The sequence below is a fragment of the Toxoplasma gondii genome, chromosome II (assembly GCF_000006565.2).
Source record: "Toxoplasma gondii ME49 chromosome II, whole genome shotgun sequence".
NCBI classification, from domain to species: Eukaryota; Apicomplexa; class Conoidasida; order Eucoccidiorida; family Sarcocystidae; genus Toxoplasma; species Toxoplasma gondii.
This window is the reverse complement of record NC_031469.1, coordinates 1-22,570: the sequence shown is the minus strand read 5'-3', so window position 1 is coordinate 22,570 and position 22,570 is coordinate 1. Positions and strand designations below refer to the sequence as shown.

The window sequence follows — 22,570 nt, the reverse complement described above, 5'->3', positions numbered from 1 at the left end:
AAAAGTGTGAGAGCACCTCTGCGTTGGGAACGAAAGAGAAAGGAACAAGCAGGCCATATGGTCGCCAAGAAAGTGTGATGAAGTGCGTATGCTTGTTTATGACCAAGAAAATGGCACCCAGGGACAGCGCGTATGAGACGGGGTTGCTGTCCACGGTGTTCCCTAGATGGTATGCAAAAACCTGGGGTCGGCTTCTCTCAGTGACTTTTAGACTCGAATGTGCACTCGCAGGCGGTGAGATTGAGACGGTCTTATATACCCTTTCTTTTAGCTCGCTTTTTTTTCTGTCGCTCTCTCGCCAGGACTCGCCGACGATGGAGGCTTACTCATGCCTGAATACATCCCCACAGTAAATGCGGAATTACAAAACAACTGGAGGCGAGTGATTCTCCGTCTGTTCCCAAATATGTCGGGGAGATTTTCTTGAACTGTGGGAAACCGATCGCTCGCCTTTAATGTAACTTGCTGGCGAGCTGACCATGTCAACGCCCCAGGCTGTGTCTTTCAACAAATAGTGAGGGAGCAACGTGCTTCCGGTGTTTAATCGTTGGATCCTGCGTTCTCACACATGTCACGACTCTCCCTTACATCCGGTGACCCCACTCTTCCCGCCGCCCCAATGGTATGTTGCTATGGCTATGTTGTATATCATTTCCGCGCAGTTCCTTATCGTTTCCAGAATTATGCGCCGAAGTCCTCGCGCTTTTCGTTGACCAAAAAGGTGAGGCCAAAGAATAACATGCGCTGAGATCTTTGCTTCATTGCAGAGTCACGGCTACAGACAGTTTTGCGAAAGACTTGCCACCGTAGTTTTATTGGAGAAAATGCAAGTCATGAGGAGCCACGTGGCCGAGTTGAATGCTTACAGAAAACAATGGTGCCCCTGAAGAACTCCGGAGTTCTTTGCGTACAATGACAATGCAATGCTTCTCGGTTTTCAACCACCCTGATGTCATAACGATCAAGAAATTGAAGCTGTGCTCCTCTGCGGACGTGGAGAGGTCAGGGGTACCGCGAACGGAACTGTATTCACAGGCACTCAGCACTGAGCAAAGAGGAATGTCACAACATCAACAAGACCACAATTGGAATGGAGGTGGAATGCATCCCTACCTACTGGAGCTTTTTCATGGACCTACATTCGCTTTCAAGGACATTGCAATGCAACTCATAGGTAACAGTGTACAAGCGAGTGCAAACAATGTATGCACCAGTATTTCGCAGTAGTTGGGCCTCGCGTGCTGTGTCAAGTACTGGAACGTCCACCGGTTTCGCATCCAGTTTGTTGACGTTCGATAGTCGAGCTGCGACAAGCCAAATCCGTGCAGTATTGCTGGTGGGTTCTCTATCGGATACAGTTCTCCTCGGATTATGTGGACAGGAGATCTGCTAGCCTTTCTTCAGCGGAAGCAGACGCAAACGCCACCCTCTGGTTTGATTGTTCTAGCGGCGACGAGCGGGGACACCGGAAGCGCAGCGATTGCAGGTAAAGGGCATGACGTTTCCCTGACCAGTCTGCGCAATCGTTCCACGAAGACTGCCTCTCCATCGGATGGCACGAATATCATGAGGAGCTTGAGCCTGACAAAGTGCATTTCCCCGGGGTAGTGTCGTAATCACACACACGCACTACACTCTTTGGGAAGGGGGCGGTGTGGCCATTTTGCGCGAATGCTCTTCAGTACTCAGGCAAATTTCGTTTTGACGGCAATGGAATTCCCGTGCATTGGGACAACACCCAGGGATAAGCGTTTTGGCGCGCCGACCGAGAACAGCTCAGCACGGGCTGATATTTATGTGTTCATCCTTTTGCTTGTCAGCATTGAAGAGCAGGTCGCCGTTGATTCACGTAGTGGTTCTGTTCCCAAAAGGTCGCACCTCCGAAATTCAGCGGCTGCAGATGGTGACTGTACAGGACCCAAACATTCACTGTCTTCAGGTCAACGGTACGAAACGCAAATAAGCAAATCACTACAATCGTGAGAAAATCGGGAAAAACACAGGCCGTTTACTAGCTTCCCGGTGATCTCTATATTTCATAAGTGGTCCAGCGTGTGTCTGTCAAGAAAGGCCACATCCTCACTTTTAAGTCGGTCCACTACTTCGTTTCCTTTGGTTGGTTTCTGCGAGATAACTGTAGAGCCATCTACTCTGCTGCCTATCAGATACACAGAATGTAACACTATGAAGATTCAGGAGTCCACCTAAAAATATAAACAGAGGATGTAGGTTAAATAACGAACAGTAGATAGCTATGAACGTGCGCGTGACTTCTTATGTTGTGCACATCTGTGTATAGGCGTACGTGTGCGAGCGCATAACTTCGTGCTGGCTTGTGTAGGTGCGGTCCAATCTTTGATCGGACCAGCGTTTTGACACCGCAGCCAGCTGCACAATTGTATATCCTTATCGATTTGTAGAAGGGATGAAGAGCAAAACCCTCAGGCACGGTTGCTTCCGCATTCCCACTTCTCCGGGGAAGTAAGGTATTCGTACTGTACAGTTGTCTCTGGACGCCAACACTTGAGTCAGCATGAACGTCTTCCCATGGTGCTGAACAGCGCCACTGAGAACGAATCTGAGATGCTTTGGCGGTTCGTGAGTGAATGTTCTCTAGGCACATTCGACGACTGCCAACGAATGGTCAAAATCATATTATCCGACAAAGAGTTGCAAGAGCTCCTTGCGGATAGTAACAGGAAACGCGCCGTTCGGGATATGTCGGTTTGCAGGAACGCAATTACCCCTGTCAACGGTCAACCTTCTCGTGACGGAATTCGAGACAGCACACAGACTACTACATCAGCATCAGCAGTGGACGGGTTCCCTGAATGCCGAATAGCATGGAAACTTTCAGTGGTGAATAGTATCAACTGCGTTCGAATCCTTATTCAGGCAGCATACTGGTGGTATTCCGCTCTAAAGATGCAACACGAATATGTAAGTTGCGCTGTCGATTCGTCTCCCCCAGTCTGCCGCTGTGTCCGCTGTTAATTATACAAACTACACTGATGATGCGCCTTGGTTCCTCGTGGTCAGGTGCGCGGTGGACATATGGTGTAGTGAGTTTTTTAGCTTTTCCCTGCGATGTGTAAGCACCTGTACAAAACAACAGACAGCCAGCTTTTCTCTCCCGGGTGGGGAAAGACGCATGAAACAAACAGCCGCACAACGGTTCACAACGACCGCTTGATTGTCCAGAAGTTCGCTATCGGTTTTTGTATGATAGAGCGCAGCACAACGCTGCATTACAGCCGAGAACCGAACTTGGAAAAACTCGCTCTGGGAGAGTGTCTGCTGACTCGTAGACAAAGAGCAACGTCACTGTCTGTGTGTGCGCTCCAAAAGTTGTCCGGACAGAAAGATGTACTGAAATGCTGTTTACTCACACATGTGCTTTCTGGTGCAGAACAGCAAAACCGGCACCGCTCCCGAAATGTACGGTACAAAAACTGCGAGTAGACGTCGCTGCAACATTGTCGTCCCGACTGGCAATTTTGGAAACATTTTCTCCGCCTTCCTTGCAAAACAGATGGGTGCGCCAATCGGCAAACTTTTGCTGGCGACAAACACGAACGACGTGCTCTGCCAAGCTCAGGACACTGGAGTTTATGACAAGGTATACGAAACTACGCCACCAGTTCCTCGCTTGGATGTACTAGAGAGAAATGACGGGTCTCCTATTCCCATGCAGCATCGTTGAAGTACCACCATCCTCAGATAGCACCCCCTTATAACATTCTTTACAGTAGTAGTATACTATAAACCAGCTGCGCTATGCATCCTGACTCCTCCGTGACTCAAGGTTCGTATGTGGCGTCGATGAAGGCAACGAACTCTTCTTGCACATCACGGAGACACACGCCTCTCTTATTCAGTCTGTTTTGACGGTCCTGAAAGCTTCAGCATTTTCGAAGCAAAGGACTTGTCTCAGTGTCTGTGCGTCTTCAGCGACGAGGAGTCCGGGCGACGTGCAGCCCGTCAATGGATATTGCTGCCGCAAGCAACTTTGAGAGGCTCATTTTCTGCAGCTGCGGGACCCAAGGGAACATGCCTCAGATAGAGCTGACAGACGAACAACGAACTCAAGATCTAACACAGAAGCAAGGGCGTAGCCTATGGGAGAAATCGTCACTTCCAGCTGAGTCCCAGAACAAGGTGCCAGAACACTGCCTGATGGGAGACGCTAACACACCAGAAGATAAACGATTTGAAAGCACATCCGAGGAACGGTTCCGCAGTTCGGGACCCTGGTCTAGCACACTCAGAGCCGTGACGGAGAGATTCGATCAAGACGGTTATGCTCGGCTAGGTGACAAGTTTCTAAGCTTTTATAGGAACAATTTTCTCACTGAGGCTGTTGATGATGCCGAGACGACAAAAGCCATCGAAAAAATGTATCGTCTCTATGGAGAAATTGTGGACCCTCATACGGGTGAGCAAATTAGCCACTTCCCCGAAGCTCAATTGTTCAAATCTTCTCATAATCCCGTGCAACACCCAGAATGACAGCACTTGATTTGGTAATGTTGTCATGTTCAGCCGTAGGGTATGCAGCGTACCTGAAGCAGGTATCGAAGCTCCCTGGGGAGTCTCAAGGTTTCTCCAGTGGGTCAAATAACGAAGGCGGACAGAAGGATGCTACGCCCACAAGCAGTGACCCATGGCTCCTGGCAGCGACTGCTCATTTCGGCAAATTTCCAGAGACAGTCCTGGCAGTTGTCGGTCGCGACAAAGTGAATCTCATTCCATTGGAGGTATGATTTCAGTGTAGAGGTTAATCCAACACATTTGACGGGCACGAACCATGTGCAGTTGATTGCTGTCCCAATCGGAGTGCTGCTATAACCCTCAAAACGGAAACATATATATCGTGCCTGCCAAAACTCGCTCTACCTCCTGAGATGTCTTTGGATGCACCAGACCCAAATTTTGTACCCATGGGAGGAGACATCACACATTCGAGCTTTTTTCGCCTCATTGTTTGCAGCTGAAGAAGCTGAAGGATATGCCGCAACGTTTCGCCGAGATCGGCCCATCTGCGGACAGTTTGAAGAGCTTCATCGTCGAGAAGTTCACTTCATCCAACAAGCAAATGCTTGGCATAGATTCTGCTACCATGGATGGCAGACGCAATGAGATCAAGTAGCTAACGTTCCATCACGAGACGAAGTTTAAAGGGTAGGACCGTGTCCCACGAATCAGGATGAGTGGATTATAGAAGAAGACAAAACTTGTGACCTGTAATAAAGCCATCATGCCATGCAGTTGTAGCTGTCACGGTGCAAACGGCTGTTCCCGTTATCGTGAACCATAGGGGGGTTGTGTCCAGCAGAGTCAACTGTACCGAAGGCATCGTGAGCTTCTGCATTAGATCACAGAGGACATCCTGGGAACACACGGAGAAGCTGTAGCGCGTTCTTTTCAGTTACATTCCAAAATCGTTTGCTACGGGGGATGTTCAACTCACGGCTTTCGCTGTCTTCTATTCACTGTGACACTCGAGGTAAAGACTTTTGAGATCATTATGACATGCTCAGGTGTAACCAACAGTTTCCTGAGATATTTCTTTGGAAGTATAGTGAGGAATTAATGCAGGACCCAGATGGGTTGAGCAATATCCTCGTCGAAATATCAGGATACAAATCTGAATTTAGTAACCGTACGGAGTTCATACGCAGTATACATGTAGGTTTAGGTACTGAATGGCGCAAGTGCCAGTTGAGGCAAGGAATGCAACAGTCGCGCGTGAAAGCTGGTCCGACTCTTCACATGCCGTTTTCGTAAAACGTTTTTTCAAGCGAGCTTGATGCCTTCAATGGAAGGCTTACGCATATTCATGTTGACGTCAAATTTACGTGTATACGCATTTTTGTCTGCAAAGATTTGTACCAGCGTTAGCTGGTAGCTGCGACCGCACACAGACATTTAAGCAAAACAGCTATAAGAGACCTGATACTACCGAGCTACAGATACCCTTGCTCAACATTTAGGGTTTCGGGTTTTTAGGGTCTAGGATTTAGGGTCTTTACAGAGGATAGGGTTTAGGGTTGACTAGCAGCGTGGTCGCGGGAAAGGATGATGTGGTGTTGCCAGACAAACGCCCATTGTGGAGAATTGTGCTCGGTCCACCGAGTGGATGAATTGTTTTGCCCTTTCCGGTAACTGAGCATCACGCAGACGGTGGTGGGGTGGGTATGCACTGAAGTTGTGAATGTCCGTGGGTTGCTGCGCTCTCTGGCTACCTCACGCGCGTGGTTGAATAGGCTTTGAGACTGGCAACCCTTCATCGGTGCAACGCCACATGCATTCTACATAGAAAAGGCCGGGACTGACGCTTTGGAGCATCGATGAATTCCAACATGCATTTTGGATGGATTCGCGAGGTCGCTTGTCAGGAAGGCCTTTTGGGAAGCGGTCGTGCGTGGCAAGCGACAGGTGCATGGATGGACTGCCTGTGGGAGCGCTCGTTTATTAGGAACGAACAAACGGCCAAGGCAATAATCCAAGCACGCTTCTCTGGATGGCGAGAGTCTTTTCTTTGTTAAGAACCAAGGGCAGCCATACTGAGGCGAAACGTGTTTAACGAGCCACGAGGACGCTCGTAATGGATAACCAGGCACATTTCTCCGTTACTTCTGTGGCCGACCCTCTAATGGATTGAGCAGCTCCATCGTGTCTCGTTCCACGCTATTCTAAAAGAGCCACCGCCGCTTGTTTTAGTGAACCATAAACGACGTTGATGCACTTAGGTGTGGCACGATACGTGTGTGACGTGTTAAAACGGTGGCGGAGAAGCACATTTGCCTTCCGTGCTGAGAGGCTGCAGTGGAATATGTGGCAGGGTCACCGGCACATCGGCGAAGAGGCCAGGTTCACAGAAGCGCAAATGTAGAAGCGTAGTTCATCCCTTTGTGAAAACGCTGTTGCGGGGGTACGTGAGTGATGTGTCCTGTGTCAGCCGACACTGTTTTGTGTCACCTGACAGAGCCGGCGTGTCCTCGTCGGACGTTCCCAGATGAAGACACTACGTGACTTGTGTGTGGGCAGAATCTGTGGGTTCTGGTAACTCAGGATACATCGGAGAGCAACGATATGTCCATGCTGCAGCTTGCGGAGAAAGGGGAAAACTGTGTTAGTGACGACGAAAACAGATGAAAGGGTCTTACGATAAGCATGGCAAGTTTGACGTGCAAGTGAATCTTTGTTTTGGGGTCTCTCTTTTCTCGTAGGAACAATGTGGCGGGAAATGGAGGAATAAGCAACACAAATATTTTGTTTGCAAATATATGGAATCGTCGTACGATGGCGACAAGCACCTGCGTACACAAAAAATGTCGCGCATGCCAGCCTAGACACAATGTTGTATCGTGTCATCAACATATGTATGAAACATGTATTTTCCTTGAAGTGTTTTCGTTTGTTTAATGTGTAACAGATAACACCGTCATATGTGCATAGGTGAGGCATGAACAAACAAGCGCGAGACTCGATCACTGAGCCGTGAAAGTTTATCGCACGTTTTATTTAAGAAAGCGACCGATCGTAAAAGAACAAGGCAAGGAGGGTGTATAATGGTAGTCACGAAGGACTCGAAGTGTCAGAAGGGATACAAGGGTGAAGAGAGCAACCACCAAATACAAAAGAGGAACCAACCGGAACACAAGGTTTGCCCGACACAACAGTATAACGGAAGAAGACAATAACAGACACAGGATAGTGCCCCTAGTTTACCCAGCGACCGCCTGGGCAAGTCAAACGATGCAGCGAATCTAAGGTAGTTTACAGCAGGTAAAGATGCTCCAGTCACTGCTGCATGTGAGACAGAGGGACACCCTTCCCTCCTCAGCAAGCTTTCTCGAGTATTTGCAATGTCGGGACGGTTGTCGAACAGTATTCCGGTGGCGCAGAAGCAATCTGGGCTTATATATACAGTGTAGATGTGCGTTTTGTGGTAAGTTTATTACACCCAGCTACAGCACGCTGAGCCTTGCTCTGCAGACTATTGTGCTGTGGCTCTCTGCTTTCCTGCCACCCGCTGCGAATCTCGTGAGGCGGGCGGCTGTCGCGAGCCGGGGAGGGCCAAATGGTTGTCGGCGGAAATGTGCTGTGACTAGCGCCTATGAAGTGACCGTCTAGGATAAAGATCCTTTGCTATTGACTTCACTTCGGGCGTTCTCCGCCGTTCGCATCAGACAAAAGCACTCCTGCTTTACACGGAACTCAAAGCAAGACAGACCGAATTTCTTCACGCGTACGTTTGTCAATTTGGGGTTAAGGGGTTTTAGGCTTTGCTTGGGTTTGATTTGTAGGGTTTGTGTAGTGTTGGTTTTTAAGGCTTGTTTAGGGTTGGTTTTTAGCGTTTGTTTATGAATCTCTTGTACTGTGCTGACTCTGTTTGGCAACTTGGATAGTCTGCATGCACGCCAGCAGGTAATACAAATGGCACGCTACGCGCCGTACTGGACCTTTTGTTTTTCTAGAGGACAGAAGAAACGAGCATGAGATGTGGTATGAACAAGCTTTGGTTTCTCGCTTATTTGGATGTCCAGCGGCGGTTCTGCGAGTTCCTCTAAAGAACCTTGCTCTACTCTGGTGGATGGTGTGGGTGACAAAAACCGATGTGTGTTTTTGGCACACTAGGAGGGTCCAAGTCAGCTTTTGATAGAAGTAATTCAGGAAGTTTTGTAGAGCTAGATGTGGAGGAATAAAAAGAAACTTGGTTGAACGTTTAGATCCTAATTTTTCTGATTATGGGTATTTCAACTGATCAATTTGAATTAATATGAGACTTGATTTTGATTTAGTTTATAATATGCTGAAAGGAAAGTGGCATACCTAAATCGATGTAGAAAAAACAACAAAAAATAAGCGTTTTTTAACAAGTTTAAGATAGTACTAAAATTAATTTCGTAACGTTGGAGCGGTGCGGCGTCGTGAATAATTCTTGCCTCTCGCGTCATCTCTGTAGACAACGATTGAGTCGGAGGGTACGTGCAACAGCCGATGATAGACGTGTAGGAAATTGCGGGAAATGGTTCTATAGCGGTTGATGATGGTAGGGGACCGTGAGCGGTCGCTGGAGGTGACGACTCTAAACCAACACTTAACAGATAAACGACGTGTCAGCAAGGGGGCTTCTGCATCGGTTCTAGAGGTGTATAGAAGGCTCGGAGTTGGAGGGAGGTGCGTGGGACTTTCGTAACTCCTCATGCTCTTTCTGAGCTGGCACCTGCTTGCCGGCTGTAAATGGGAGTTGTTTTTCAAGACCGATGCCGTGCTTCGTCTTCCTTTACTACAGATTCCCATCTCTCTCTTCTACCTCATTCCGCGGCGCTGGTCACGTTTCGAGTTTATCTTTTCCCGTGCCTCGCTCCAGTGAGCAGAGAGGCTGGATGCCATCTGCAGGAAACCATCGACGGATTTACCTGGTGGCGTCAAGCTCAATCATGGCCAGCATGATATGCAGCGGATAAACACCTGTGTGTTGTTATTGGTTCAGCCATAAAGAAGAGAGGAAAATACACGCGCCATCGTCATACATGTCTACTGCGCAGTCAGAGGACAATTGCGCTAAGAGCAGCCAAACCATATTCTCTAAGGACCATGAATGATTATTGCATTATCGATGTCTAAGGTGCCTGCTATCTTGTATCTCTTGCAAGTGTCCATTGAACATTCTCTAGAGATGGGTATTGCTCTGCGAGCTTCTCGCAGTAGAACACTTCTATTTCTCGCTACGTTTGCCAGCAATGAAAAAACCGGCATTCGAGACATTGAGCTTACAAGACTTCGAGAGACGTTAGACCAATGAAGGTTCGCGTCGCGGCCAGATTTGCAAATGACTTCCTTTTCCATGATCATGCTTCGATTTCAAAGAGCTTCTTCCTTTTGAACCCTGTCGGACGTTCTGGACAGGACTGCTCGGCAGCTACTCGCTCGTGCAGTAAGCCAGAAGACATTTTCGAGTAACGGTATCGTGTTGGATTGATGATGGCAGTAAGTCCCCGAACACAGTTACCACCAAGGGTGAAGGCCCCTTTACCTACCACGGACGGTGCTACACACTGAATTATCGTCGTTCACACGTGCTCCATTAAGATTGCATTTAATCGTATCCAGGATAAGCGTGTGAACGCAATGCAGCTCAACCGTCAAATAGAGAAGAAAATAAGCCACCATCCGTGGACCTCCAGCAGGCATTCACGGTAGTTGTAATATCTGTCGGGGTTCAAAAAGAATATTTGAACCTGAATATCACTAACTGGATACAAAGGCATCTAGCTATCTCAGTCACCATATTTAGACTGAAATGCATTTTAGTGAGTGCAGTTATACTGCACAGGTTCAGCGCAGTGACGTCCTGCTTCCGCATTTCGACTAGCGTTTTGCTTTAGGCGATAACCGCTTAATCACGTCATCAAGTGACACCCATTGGGCGAAAGCTAGCATGTAAGTATGGGGGGTGGGGGCGCTATGAAACGTCCTCTGAGTATAACTGACGTCCTTGGTAAGAAAAATGCCTCTACTACTCTATGAAACAAAGTGACTACGGTGGATTGCGGTAGACAAAGGACCTGTCTTTTTTTCTGTTCACATGGACCCGCTGCCACCATGTTGCGCCGGACTGCAGACAGTTTCAGATCGCTGCTACCTTTGTCCGTCGGCTGTCTTTATTCTCTGGAGGATATCTAATTTTCCTTTTTTCTGTCGCTGGCCGGAGGACAGCACGTGTCTTCTGCACGAATGTGTTTGCCCGGAGATAAGGGTCCACGGGGTCTTAGCGTCGTAGCTGCATGGCGGACGGCGCAAACTCTGCACGCATTCTACTGAAGAAGGAACTGCATGCATATTGGAGAGAGCTGTTCGTCTGGAAACTAAACGCATGTGCCTTAACTGCATTCAAAAGAGCTCCGCAATTCTATACGCATAAATAGAGATGGCAGACGGAGTCAGTCAGTTTGACTCAAGCCATCGTAGGTAACGTTGTCGGCCGGAGAATCCGTTTCATGAATTGAAAAAACGGAGAACCACTTCCCTGGGAGGCCAGCGTTAGTCCCCCGTGTGTCTCTACGGATAGCCGTACAATCTTCCCGCGGATTCTATACCGTTTTCTGGATCAAGCAGGAATTTGTGACTGTTGTCCCTTCGTCTTGATGAGGTTCACCCCAAACGGTGAAGCATACATCCAGGAGGGTCGTCGCATCTGGGGGGTTGACTGGCGGTGAGAAGAGAATGATGCATTTGATTCAGAAGAAATGTCCGGGGTTCCCCCCCGGTTTCCAGCTCCCCTGTCGACTGAAGGCGAGACGTGGGCGGCTATTCCGTCATGAGTCGTGCACAATGCTGTTCTCGGTTGCACTGTGCCTGACGGCTCTTGCGTCCTTCGTTCCTTTCGAGTGCTCTACACGTCGGATGCGCACAGCATGGGCGAACTCCGTTCTGGGTCTTGAGACGGATCCTGAAAGGGGTGGTACGTACAGCGGTGCTACAGAACTAGACGGTGGTGCTACAGGAGTAAACGACACATCTCTCGACATGGTGCATGATACAAATGCCAACACACCATTGGGAGAACGGAGCAAACGTCCAAGCGTCGCCGCGCGTCTTTCAAAGATACAACTCTCCGGACAACGTCGTCGAATAGTGGCTTCTGGAATGTGAGTCAAAACGCAGCTTTGGAACGGATTGACGTCAATGCTGCCCGTGCTTGGCGGGCTCTTGAACGCGGCTGCAGTAAGAAGAACGTCTCGAGTGATAAAACACGCAAGAACTACCTAGCATTCATTGATGGATCATTTGTCGACCTCATGGAGGCGCCCGCTGGCATCGTTCATCGTTCATTATCGATTTATAGACGTATCCGCAACGTCTTTCTCAAAAACGGCAGAAAGCGTTTCCTGGTGTATCTCCTTCGAGGAAGAGGGATCCGTAAAGCGCGCGTGAAGTCTGCTCGGGCGGTTGCGGCAGAACGGCCAATTTCTCTACCGTTCCGGCTACGTAGAAGGCAGGCAGCCAGCGTTTCTGTAGATATTTGTTTATGATGTCCTGAAGCGAACGGGTTCAACCAAGATACCGATGAGAAAGTGAAGAAGATACCATGTCTTTCCAATTCCTAGGGGAGCTAAGGGAACCGCTACTATGTCGAGCATTCGCCTCGTCCCATTCCGGTTCGGTTTCCGCGGCGCTGGCTCTACAACGAATCATGCCAGTTGACAAATCATGGTTTTTTCATAAAGATGGCAAATCAGTGCCACACAGACCCTGCCCACGCTGCTGATACAGGGGACAGAGAAATGAAGCCCGCGGTGTGGTTGCTGACTAATGCAAACCACTTTGTTAAGCTTTACCTCACGAATCCATGGGCGCGTGTTGCTCGGATCATTCTCACTCTGTGCAGCTTCTCGGTGTGGCATCCCTGCAGGGGGATGTTGCAGACACAGTGGAGTAGAATGGACAGATATGTCCGAGGTACTCGATTTGCGCCGCAACCCCCAGAATAGTATTTTCTACTGGCGAAGCGCGAAAAAAGTGGCTCGCAAGGGAATGCAAACACCGTCAAACTACCCTTTGTCTGGAACAAACTCTCTCCCCGGACTTGTGTCTTCTGTTATCCAAACACTCCTCTGGAGCCCTGAGTTTCCTAGCGATGAAGCAGTCGGATTAAACCTTCGGAACTGTCACCCGTTGTCGATGTTCTATGGTGTCATATCTACTTCTGAATCGCTGTTGCCTGGGGCAGCAACGTGGTTTGCAAATTCGTAGCGCGAGGCAGTCGCTTCAGTGTATGTCACGAAAAGAAGTATTGTTGCCACGCGAATGTCGACGGGCAACGACGCAAGGGGGACAGCTCTGTCTGTCATGTTGTGTAGATGTCCTCATCGGTTTTTGTTTGTTTCTCATGCGGGCGTAATTTTACAGCCTTGCAAGCGTCGTGCTTGCTGTCCTCCTCGGCACCATCTTTCTCAACTCGGGCAGAAATTTGCGTAAAGCAACTACGCCAGCTTCAAGTAAGCCATCAACTGTATGTCTCGTGAACGCTCGGAAAACCCCTAAACGTGTACCGGAAGCGATGTTACGGTGAGGGCCGTGCTGCATTCCGCTTCGGTGGTTCAGAGTCACAAATGCTCTAGATACTCTTGGGCCATCAAACGTACAGCGTTCGTTTGATTTTCCTTTGCCTATACACTCAGGCGCGGCGTAAGTTACGGACTGCACCACCACGCTGGTCTAGCAACTCCACGTCTCCACACACATTTTCAGACGGAGTGCAAGCCGTACGGTTGCCATTTACCCTGATTGCTGTGGCGGTTGCTAAACTTCTTTTCTGTAGTTTGATGCCAGATAGCGACGTCTGTTGGGAGTAGTGCGCATGCAGATCGCCATGCATGATGATGGACGGCTGGAAGCACAGGGGCTCGATATTCGCCGGTCACTTCGCACCATTCACGCTCGTGAGGGCTTGCACCTCATGTGTGTTGTTCCCATCTTCATGGATCCGTCTCCACCAGACTGCAGGTAAGCACCACCGGCTTGCAGAAGCGAGTCTGTTTTGCCGATTCAGAAGGAGACATGATTGAATCACTTTTCCGGAGGACCTCTTGTTCTTCTGTCCTTGGCGATATGAAGCGAGAGAGATTTCGCCGGTTAGGGCTCGGCGAGAATTGATATTGGCTGATTCTGAGGGCACAAGGTAAGATAGTGCTTTCGATATTGGAGCAGTCGCATGTGAAGGAATTCTCTGCTGCACACGGCGCTTTCCTCCAGCTAGATTCACGAAATGCTTCTATCACGTGTCCACTGTTTCTCCCCGTCGAATCTGACTGTTGCAGTGGAGTTCTTGACGTCAGGGTGAGGGTGCCGAGTAGGGGCAGCAGTCCCATGGGCGGATTGGATGCAAGTGATCATTCTGTTGTCCCGTTGGGCGCCTGACCCAGGCCTCGAATCCTTAAGTCGAGGTTGCCATCGTGGAAGTCCTTGATACGAGCAGAGGCTGTAATACCTCCGGCGACTTTTTGCTCCTGTGAACAGTGAACCCGTGCTTGCATTTTATGATTTCATATGCTGATTCAAACTGTTGGCATTTGTAGCGGACTCATCCGAACGAGACAATGCTCCAACAATGAGTTTAGATCGATCGACTTTAAATAAGCAGTAAACTGACCTGGATGCTTGCATCTGCGACGATTTGCAAGCTTGCCGACATCATACCACAGTGACATCAACATGTTCCGGCAGGAGTTTCTCTTAAGAGCTGGTTTCAGCCTTTTGGGAGACAAGGTGGTATCGGCCTCGTGGAGCGTCGTTAGCATACTTGGGTGACCAGCTCGGCTTCTGCGGCGGCCTTGAGTGTTACCATGTGGTGCCAGCGAGTTCGATCGCAGCGGCCATTGCCTGAAAAATGGATGACAACCACGTGCTAAGGTGTTCGTTCGGTGGAATGCTAGTCTTTCCACCAGTCACTGAACGAGCACAAACAACGAGCCTCAGCATTCATTTTAATGCTGCGCACATTGTTCCGGCAACATCACTGCAGAAAGTCGTGGACGCACATAAAACAAAGCTGCTTTACGGGTCGGAACCGAACGAATCTTCGCTGCCAGAGATGAAGAGAGATATGTCGCTGCTGCGGACGACATGGTAGGATTCGTGACTGTAGTTTACATTTTGTTGTATACTCCGCAACTCCCCCAAGGTAGTTACATCCTCCTTGTGCATGAACTATCACTCCACTATTCATGTGTTGTGAGCGTCCTCAGGCTCTCAGACTAGAGAAAAGAACCGACGTGCTCGTGAGTACTCTTTCTGCGGTGGCGAGGCGTATCGTCTCTCAGCAGACGTTTGAACGATATAAGGGGCCGCGCTTACTGATTGAACTGCTGTGCATGCCACTGGAAGATATTAAGCTGCGTACCACTTTTTGTTTAGCTGTTTCGTATTCATAGAGTGCTGGTTCGGCCTACGAGAGAGAACGACTACCATGTGAAAGTGGAGGTGTCGGGAACTGGGACGGGGGCGACAACACTCGTACTGTACTGCCTCGACGGTGCTTTCAAGCGCTGCTTGTTTTTCGGGAACGATGTGATTGATGCAGTCTGGGAGATTCTACGAGCACTGCCTGATTGCTGTGCGCGTTTCTAGTGCTGTCTTAACTGGTTCTCGCGTGTCGGTGAGAATCACGCGGTTAGCTCATATGGACTGGGTGGACTGGGTTCCAGAGGACAGAGCCGTTTTTTGCCCAGGCTTTGTCGCCTGCAGAGGTCTCCTCTCGCTTTTTTCTGCCGAGATATCAGATTTCTTAGGGACATAAGATTGTCTCAGACGTCAGCGATGGTGTCTTTATCAAATGCTGTCTCACACTGGCTTAGTCCCCGAGGAGGACGTATGGTCGGTTAATTGAGTTGTACTATATGCCAATTGATAAGTCTTTGTTGTGTCCGTTCATGATGTCGCATCGGGGTAAGTCGCCTGGTTTAGGCGGACGACAGCAACCCCTCCGCTACTTGCCGCAATGCGCGGTCCCGTAGACAACGCCTAAATCCGTGTTAAGGCGCAAACGAGCATAGGTAGAGGCGTGTGCCCAGTTTCCCGAGGCGTCTGCCAGTCCCTGGAACTGATGGGCAGCATGTTCAAGCTCAAAACTTCCTCAGAACTGAGAGACGTTTTTGTTTGCGTGCAGACTATCAATCAAAATGATCCAATGATGGTGAGTGCTGACACATGCCTCCTGTGGCACTTGATGACTTAAGTTCGCCTGAGAACCGCGTGACAGAAGGACTCTGCGGGAGTGCATGAGTTTGTCCAACAGAGTGTGGTCCAACATCGATTCCATGACAGAGGAACTGGCGTCGCCTCGTAGTGAAACACTACATGAGGGTTTATCAGGGCGCCCAGTCTTGACAGAAAAAAAAAGGAGCGCCCTTATGGAGATGGCGTGTTTTCAATATGCTTGTAGACCACTGATTCTATCCTGGAAGGAAACAGACACAAGAAGACATTGCCATAATCTGGTGATGCCGCTGAGAAGTGACGCAGCATTATTGCCGTTATATGAAAACTGGACGGCTCACACGAAGACAAAAAAAGGGAGACTTCACAGGCTTCAGTCGACGTAGAGCTAGTATTTCGGTTACAATTTGACCACACAAAAACACTTTTCAAAACGGCCCACATCTGCAAGTTTTGTTATTGCCGTGTGCATGCACGTTTCTGGTTCGTGTGCGCGACAGTGCTCACAGCCGCAGATAGCAAGAGTTATTCACCACTCTTCTCGTCCCGGACCTTTTTTCGCTGTTCAGCTACACAAATTTTCGTGTTGACCTTCATTCCTGGTGCAAACGTCCTCGATGAAGTGTCTGAATGCCCTTCATATTCGGATTCCGTGTGTATGAACAGCAGAAGCTCGTGAGCACTTCCATGAATATGTCGGATTCTCTGATGTGTTGTGATGCGCCTACTTTTCTCTCCGGGTACGGAATACAAACACGAGCGTTCAGGTGGCTTCGTGATTAAAAGCTAAGGTCTGTGCTGCAGAAGGGGCGATGTCATGGATCGGCAGCTTTGGTGGGAGACCTGCGCGTGACCGGAGATTATGCACGTTACCTCATGCGCAGGCTTATACGAGAGTGGCCCCACGGGTGGATGTTGTATACTTGAGTCCGACATTCACTTTACGACAAGAAGAGGACCTGGCAGACATTCTTTCCTATGGTGTGATGCGCGCAGAAATGTCACTGAGGAGCGCGCTACCAACACTGGCGCTGGCTGTGCTGTTCTGCCATGTGCAGGTGGTTGCTGGACTCGCAACCATTGTCATTGGTATTGCGCTCGTGAGTTTGCATAGCAAATTGGAGAACCTTAGTGAGCACATCGTTCAGAGTTAAAGGAAACACTCGTCCGTTTCTGCAGAGACTTGCGAGTCGTCGCACTTCACCTGCGGTTCTCACAAAAGCGAGTCTTTCGCACCTTATCTACATTTCGAACGTTCAGCGTGAATCAAACAGAAACAGTTTGTCCGCTGAGCTCCTACACGTGCCTCGTCTCTCTGGGTGTGCGATCACGGGATAGCCCATTTCTACAGCACTCGTGCGTTCATTCCACACAGGATCAACTCTCATTTCCGGTCTAGACAACTGCAGGGGCTACCGAAGAATGTGCGATTCGGGGATCCTTTCATGCGTTGTATTGCAGTATCTGATGACAGTAAGCGGGAAATGCGGAAAGGTCGATAGCCGTAAAATTCTGTGGCCCAGACGTATATGACGAAGGCAGAGCCTTCTGCCGTGAGAGATTCAGACCACGTTTACAAGGCGTTGGTACAGTGTCACTAGCTGATCAGCCTCTGAGTATGAAACCTACTGGGAATTCGACTCACGTGAACGAAAATGCACACGAATACGAAAGAGGCTGTTGTAGCATGCAACGTTTTAAATTCCCATCCTGCTGCTACTTCTCTAACTAGATAAGTAACGCACTTCGCTTCGACGGTCTGGTGATAGAGCCATGCCATCTACATCGTCGAGCACCGTGTACCAGATGGTCATTTTTCGGCGAAATTCGTTTGCTAGTTGGTAGACTCCTGGAGACGCCTTAACGCTCTGTTGATGCTCCGACGTACCAATTTATTCCTCCCACGACAGAGCAAGCCTCGAGTGACCACCAAGGAATGTGCCAGTGTCTTGAACAGTGGCGTCACGACAAGTATTGAATCTTTTCCAGAGGACGAATATTGTCCGGCGCGTACCGAAAGGAATCCGAGGACACGTCTGAGATGTACGCCGGAATAAAACCTGAGAATGGAGCTGATGGCGTCGACTGCAAATATCGGTGCAGATCCTGTCGTCGGCTGAGCCGTCTGACGTCCGGCCCAAAAGCGCTCGGACTCTGAAAATACAACACAGAGTCTTGATGGTGATGCAACGGTAGGGTTAGGCGGTTTTTGCTCGTTGTTGATGTGCGGTTGACTTGTGAGAAGTGCCAATCACTGCGAATGTGTCGGTGGATCATACAGCTGGAAAAAGCGCAGCAGGATCCGTGCACACAATTCTGCACGGCTGATAGAAGGATCGTCGAGTATCACGAGAAGCGAACTGAGATGAGTTGCGTGCACTCCAAGCAGCGATAGGAAACACCCTTTCAGCCGTCAGCGCTATCCAGCTTCACCGGTCGCCCCTGTGGTATGCCATCATGCGCCACGACGTTGCGTGAGACTCCTATCACCGTAGAGACGGAACTGTTGACAGGGTACGATGCAGCGTGTCAACACAAAGAGGACTGAGTCTAGCTTTTCGAGAGTGTTAGACCAAGAAGTGCTTATCGCGAGAGCGCCCAGACGGATCAACCGCTGCGAGTTCTGTGCCCAAGCACTTGAGACGCGTCGTAAGAAAGAATTCCCTCTTCTGTAAAATATGCTGCACGGTGATATGAACCGTGCAAGACTTCGAGTAAATCAAGTGAATCTGAGCATTCCATACGTGCCTAAGGTAAGTGCATTTGGCCTATGATCTACCTTGGCAGTCCGCCAAGGTTCGGGGAGATACGGATAGAAAATCGCCTTTAGTGGTGAGAGTGTGAAGGTTGGTTGTGAGGGTGAAAGGAAGTGGGGAGAAACACAGGCCAAGTGAAAAGTGTCTCCGGCCATCCCCTTCTCAAAGGGCAATTCCATCGCGATGTTAAGATGCATTGCGGGAGCTTTGCAGTCACGGATAGGGAGTCTCCACGTAACGCATTGTCTCATTACATCGGTTTGTTGGCGATCTGCACTGGCATATTTAATGGAAGCCCTCCCCAAGAGACAACGGACGACCACGCGAATATGAATTTGTTGTGCAAGCGTTGCCGACTCACGAGCGCACGTGACATGGGGGCTGAAGGTATAACATAGAATGAGCAAGCGGGCGGGTGTGCACGCGTGCATGGATGGGAGCCCGTTCAGAGTTCGACAATCTTCTGTGGAGTTTTCCAAGAGCAGTGTTCCCGCGTTCTGGAGACGACAGGCTGGTGGAGGAGCGATATGCAAAATGACTGATAACGCGGTCAGCAGTGTCGGACGACTCCTCACAGTTGGAGAGATGGGTTTGCAGTCTAGGTAAGAACCTTCACTCGAATCCTTGTTGCATTGGCATTCGTTGGGGTGCTTTAGGGGTATCCCCTTTTACAGCCTGTAAGCATTTGATTTCTAGTTGTCTCGGAGGCGTGATAACTCGTTTCAACGTTGCATCTTGTCGTTGCCCGAGTAGGGTTCTATCAAGATGCGTATTGGGATAAGGGTGAGGCAAAAATAATAGGGCGTGCCTGTGACCAATAATGGTCAAGTCAAAATTTTAAAGCGATAGCCTGAAGTACAGAGTCCTTCACACACGCGGGGCAAGCACCACGTTAAACATAAAATGCCCGCGTATGGAGCGAGCCGCTGGATTCAGAATTAGTTGGCTTATCCTACCAAACGGACCTCGAGTGCAGATACAGGCGCAGAACCATGATGTGCATGAAACGTGCCCGATCGGAACAGCGGGAACGACGGCTGCGGGGGCAAAATATAAGTGTTTCCCCGTATGGTGGACTCATAACATCTCTAGCGCCTGGTCCCTCGGTCTGCCCCAAGAGTGACCACTAAATCTGCACGGTTTCAACGATTGTTGATTAACGGTAGCTGTGTGGTAGCGTCCACACGGTGACTAAGGCTGCTCTACTGCCGTTAACAGAATATGCACATGCCAAAATGAACAACAACGACAGGTCACTTAGCTTTTGTTTCAGAGAGGGTGACAACAGGCTCACATGTAGGGTCGACAGTCCACCATGACCGCGCCACTCCATCCGATGACTCCCGACCATGGTCCTGCATTACATGCCTAAACCCTGAAAGCTCACCGATTGTTCTTCAAGCCTCCACTACGTGTGCAAACGCATCCGCAGAGAAAAACGAACCTGGATATAGAGATACAGGAGATCGTCATTTTGGTTTTCCAGTCCCTGCAAGTGAGTTTGGTGGTTTTTAGGAACTCGCCGTGGGTTGACGGCATCGGAAAAGGGTAATGCAGCAGTATATATTTTTCTCTCGCCGGCGTCCGCGCTACTCCCAGTATCTCGATTGAGCTCCGAATGCACCAGAGAAACCAGTGCAGGGGGCAAGCCACGGTGATAGAACCTGCATCGAGGTGTGGTGCGAGGCCGTGCCTGCAGTGTGTCGCTATTAGCTGACACACAGCAGTAGCCAACCGACGTTGGTTTCCGTATCAATCCTTCTAAATACCATTCTCGCATGGTCCCAACTGTGCAAGTCCGGAACCGTGAAGAATTCCTGTGAGAGGGGAGGGGCAATGGTAATTGCATGTGCTTGCGCGGACAGTCTTGGTATGACACCTGGTTTGTGGACTGCTGTGGGTTCCATGTCAGAACACCGTTGGAATAAGGTTGGAACAGCCACAGAAGGTGAGGATCGGTTTGCCTTTCATTTGGTTTCGTGTGTTGTTTGGAGTGCCATATGCGGCTGAGCGAGTGCCTGAAGGGTGCTGCGTGAGACTGTTGGTGAAGGTGGACTAGGAAGGAAGGCGAACGTATGTGGTCGGATAGTTTCGGTCAGGGAAATATGAGGTAACATATTGTTTGCGGAAGCCATAGGTCCATATCAGAGCACCGTTGGAATGTGACTATTTACAGGCACAGAAGGTGAGAATCCCCGTCGTTTATGTGTTGCTTTTGTCTGTTGGGTGAGTGAATGGACTCACGCGAGCGATAGCCGGAGAGGGGCTGGTGAGAGTGGAGTTGGAAGGTAGGAGACACGTTGATGGTCGGGTCGGTGCGTGCGGGGGGGGGGGACATGATATTATGCTTGCTTTGAGAACGGCCGTGAGCTCCGTGTCAGGACTTTTTGGAATGTGGTTGTGAGCTGCCACAGGTGGTGCGGGTCCTTGTGTCCCCGCCACTATGGTAAGCAAGTTGTTTTTGAGTTGCGAATCGTCTTTGCCCTGGACTGCTATTTTGTGGTGTGAGACAGTGGTAGAGGATGGGAGTGTTAACGGTGCACCATCACAGGTAATCCGTTAGGTGGACTTGCTGTCTTAAAGGAATTTTACTTGATGACAGGGCCTTAGCTCAGCAGCAAGCGGGGTCCACTGGAGATTTCAAAGAGTGTCACTGTGTAGGGTCGGCATTTGTAGGGGACTCTCGTAGAGGCACACAGGATGCACAACTCTAAGATCCTATTTATCGTTTCCGGTTTCGCGTATTCTGAGATATGTTCCCATCGCCGAGTGAAGTAGCAGGAGGTTGCATGTGACGTCCTTGGATGCAAAAACTCGTCGAACTAGATTTGCGTCCGTGACGAATACCTTAACTGCTAAAGTGCACAGAAACCGCAATACAGTCTCAACCAGCTTTATTTGACTAACGGATTCTCTGGAACGACATTGTCATCTTTTATGGTGGATCTTCGCTCCAGGGTTTCGTGATGGTACGTTTGGATCGAAGCGATACAAGGTAACTTCATGTGCAAGGTCACTCCTGAGCGCTGTGGGAAATAGACGAGTTGATGCTTTGTTTTGTCCCGCATGGTAGAGCTTTGCTCTCCCGCACCCGCGTCATCGTCGCACGTACGTGTAAGATTCACTCGTACTTAATACAGTGCTACTACGCTTTTCGTGGGTGCTGCGTAAGGCCTGAATTCCCGCGTTGTAACGGACAACCTCTGACGGCATCGGAAAAGGGTAATGCAGCAGTATATATTTTTCTCTCGCCGGCGTCCGCGCTACTCCCAGTATCTTGATTGAGCTTCGAATGCACCAGAGAAACCAGTGCAGGGGGCAAGCCACGGTGATAGAACCTGCATTGAGGTGTGGTGCGAGTCCGTGCCTGCAGTGTGTCGCTATTAGCTGACACACAGCAGTAGCCAACCGACGTTGGTTTCCGTATCAATCCTTCTAAATACCATTCTCGCATGGTCCCACCTGTGCAAGTCCGGAACCGTGAAGAATTCCTGTGAGAGGGGAGGGGCAATGGTAATTGCATGTGCTTGCGCGGACAGTCTTGGTATGACACATGGTTTGTGGACTGGTGTGGGTTCCATGTCAGAACACCGTTGGAATAAGGTTGTGGACAGCCACAGAAGGTGAGGATCGGTTTGCCTTTCATTTGGTTTCGTGTGTTGTTTGGAGTGCCATATGCGGCTGAGCGAGTGCCTGAAGGGTGTTGCGTGAGACTGTTGGTGAAGGTGGACTAGGAAGGAAGGCGAACTTATGTGGTCGGATAGTTTCGGTCAGGGAAATATGATGTAACATATTGTTTGCGGAAGCCATAGGTCCATATCAGAGCACCGCTGGAATATGACTATTTACAGGCACAGAAGGTGAGAATCCCCGTTGTTTATGTGTTGCTTTTGTCTGTTGGGTGAGTGAATGGACTCACGCGAGCGATAGCCGGAAGAGGGCTGGTGAGAATGGAGTTGGAAGGTAGGAGACACGTTGATGGTCGGGTCGGTGCGTGCGGGGGGGGGACATGATATTATGCTTGCTTTGAGAACGGCCGTGAGCTCCGTGTCAGGACTTTTTGGAATGTGGTTGTGAGCTGCCAC

General features: G+C 49.7%; 1 protein-coding gene across 1 annotated transcript; it reads left to right on the top strand.

Annotated features, from left to right (window-relative positions):
• Positions 1-314: 314 nt before the first annotated feature.
• Positions 315-5,149, top strand: TGME49_220840 (threonine synthase; the record flags this gene model as incomplete). The annotated part of the gene is made up of 9 exons (XM_018779900.1): positions 315-349; positions 663-721; positions 1,382-1,486; positions 1,821-1,946; positions 2,618-2,940; positions 3,410-3,619; positions 3,952-4,435; positions 4,543-4,757; positions 4,991-5,149. 9 exons carry the CDS (start codon positions 315-317, stop codon positions 5,147-5,149), a joined length of 1,716 nt encoding a protein of 571 aa, XP_018638247.1.
• Between the last annotated feature and the right edge of the window lie 17,421 nt (positions 5,150-22,570).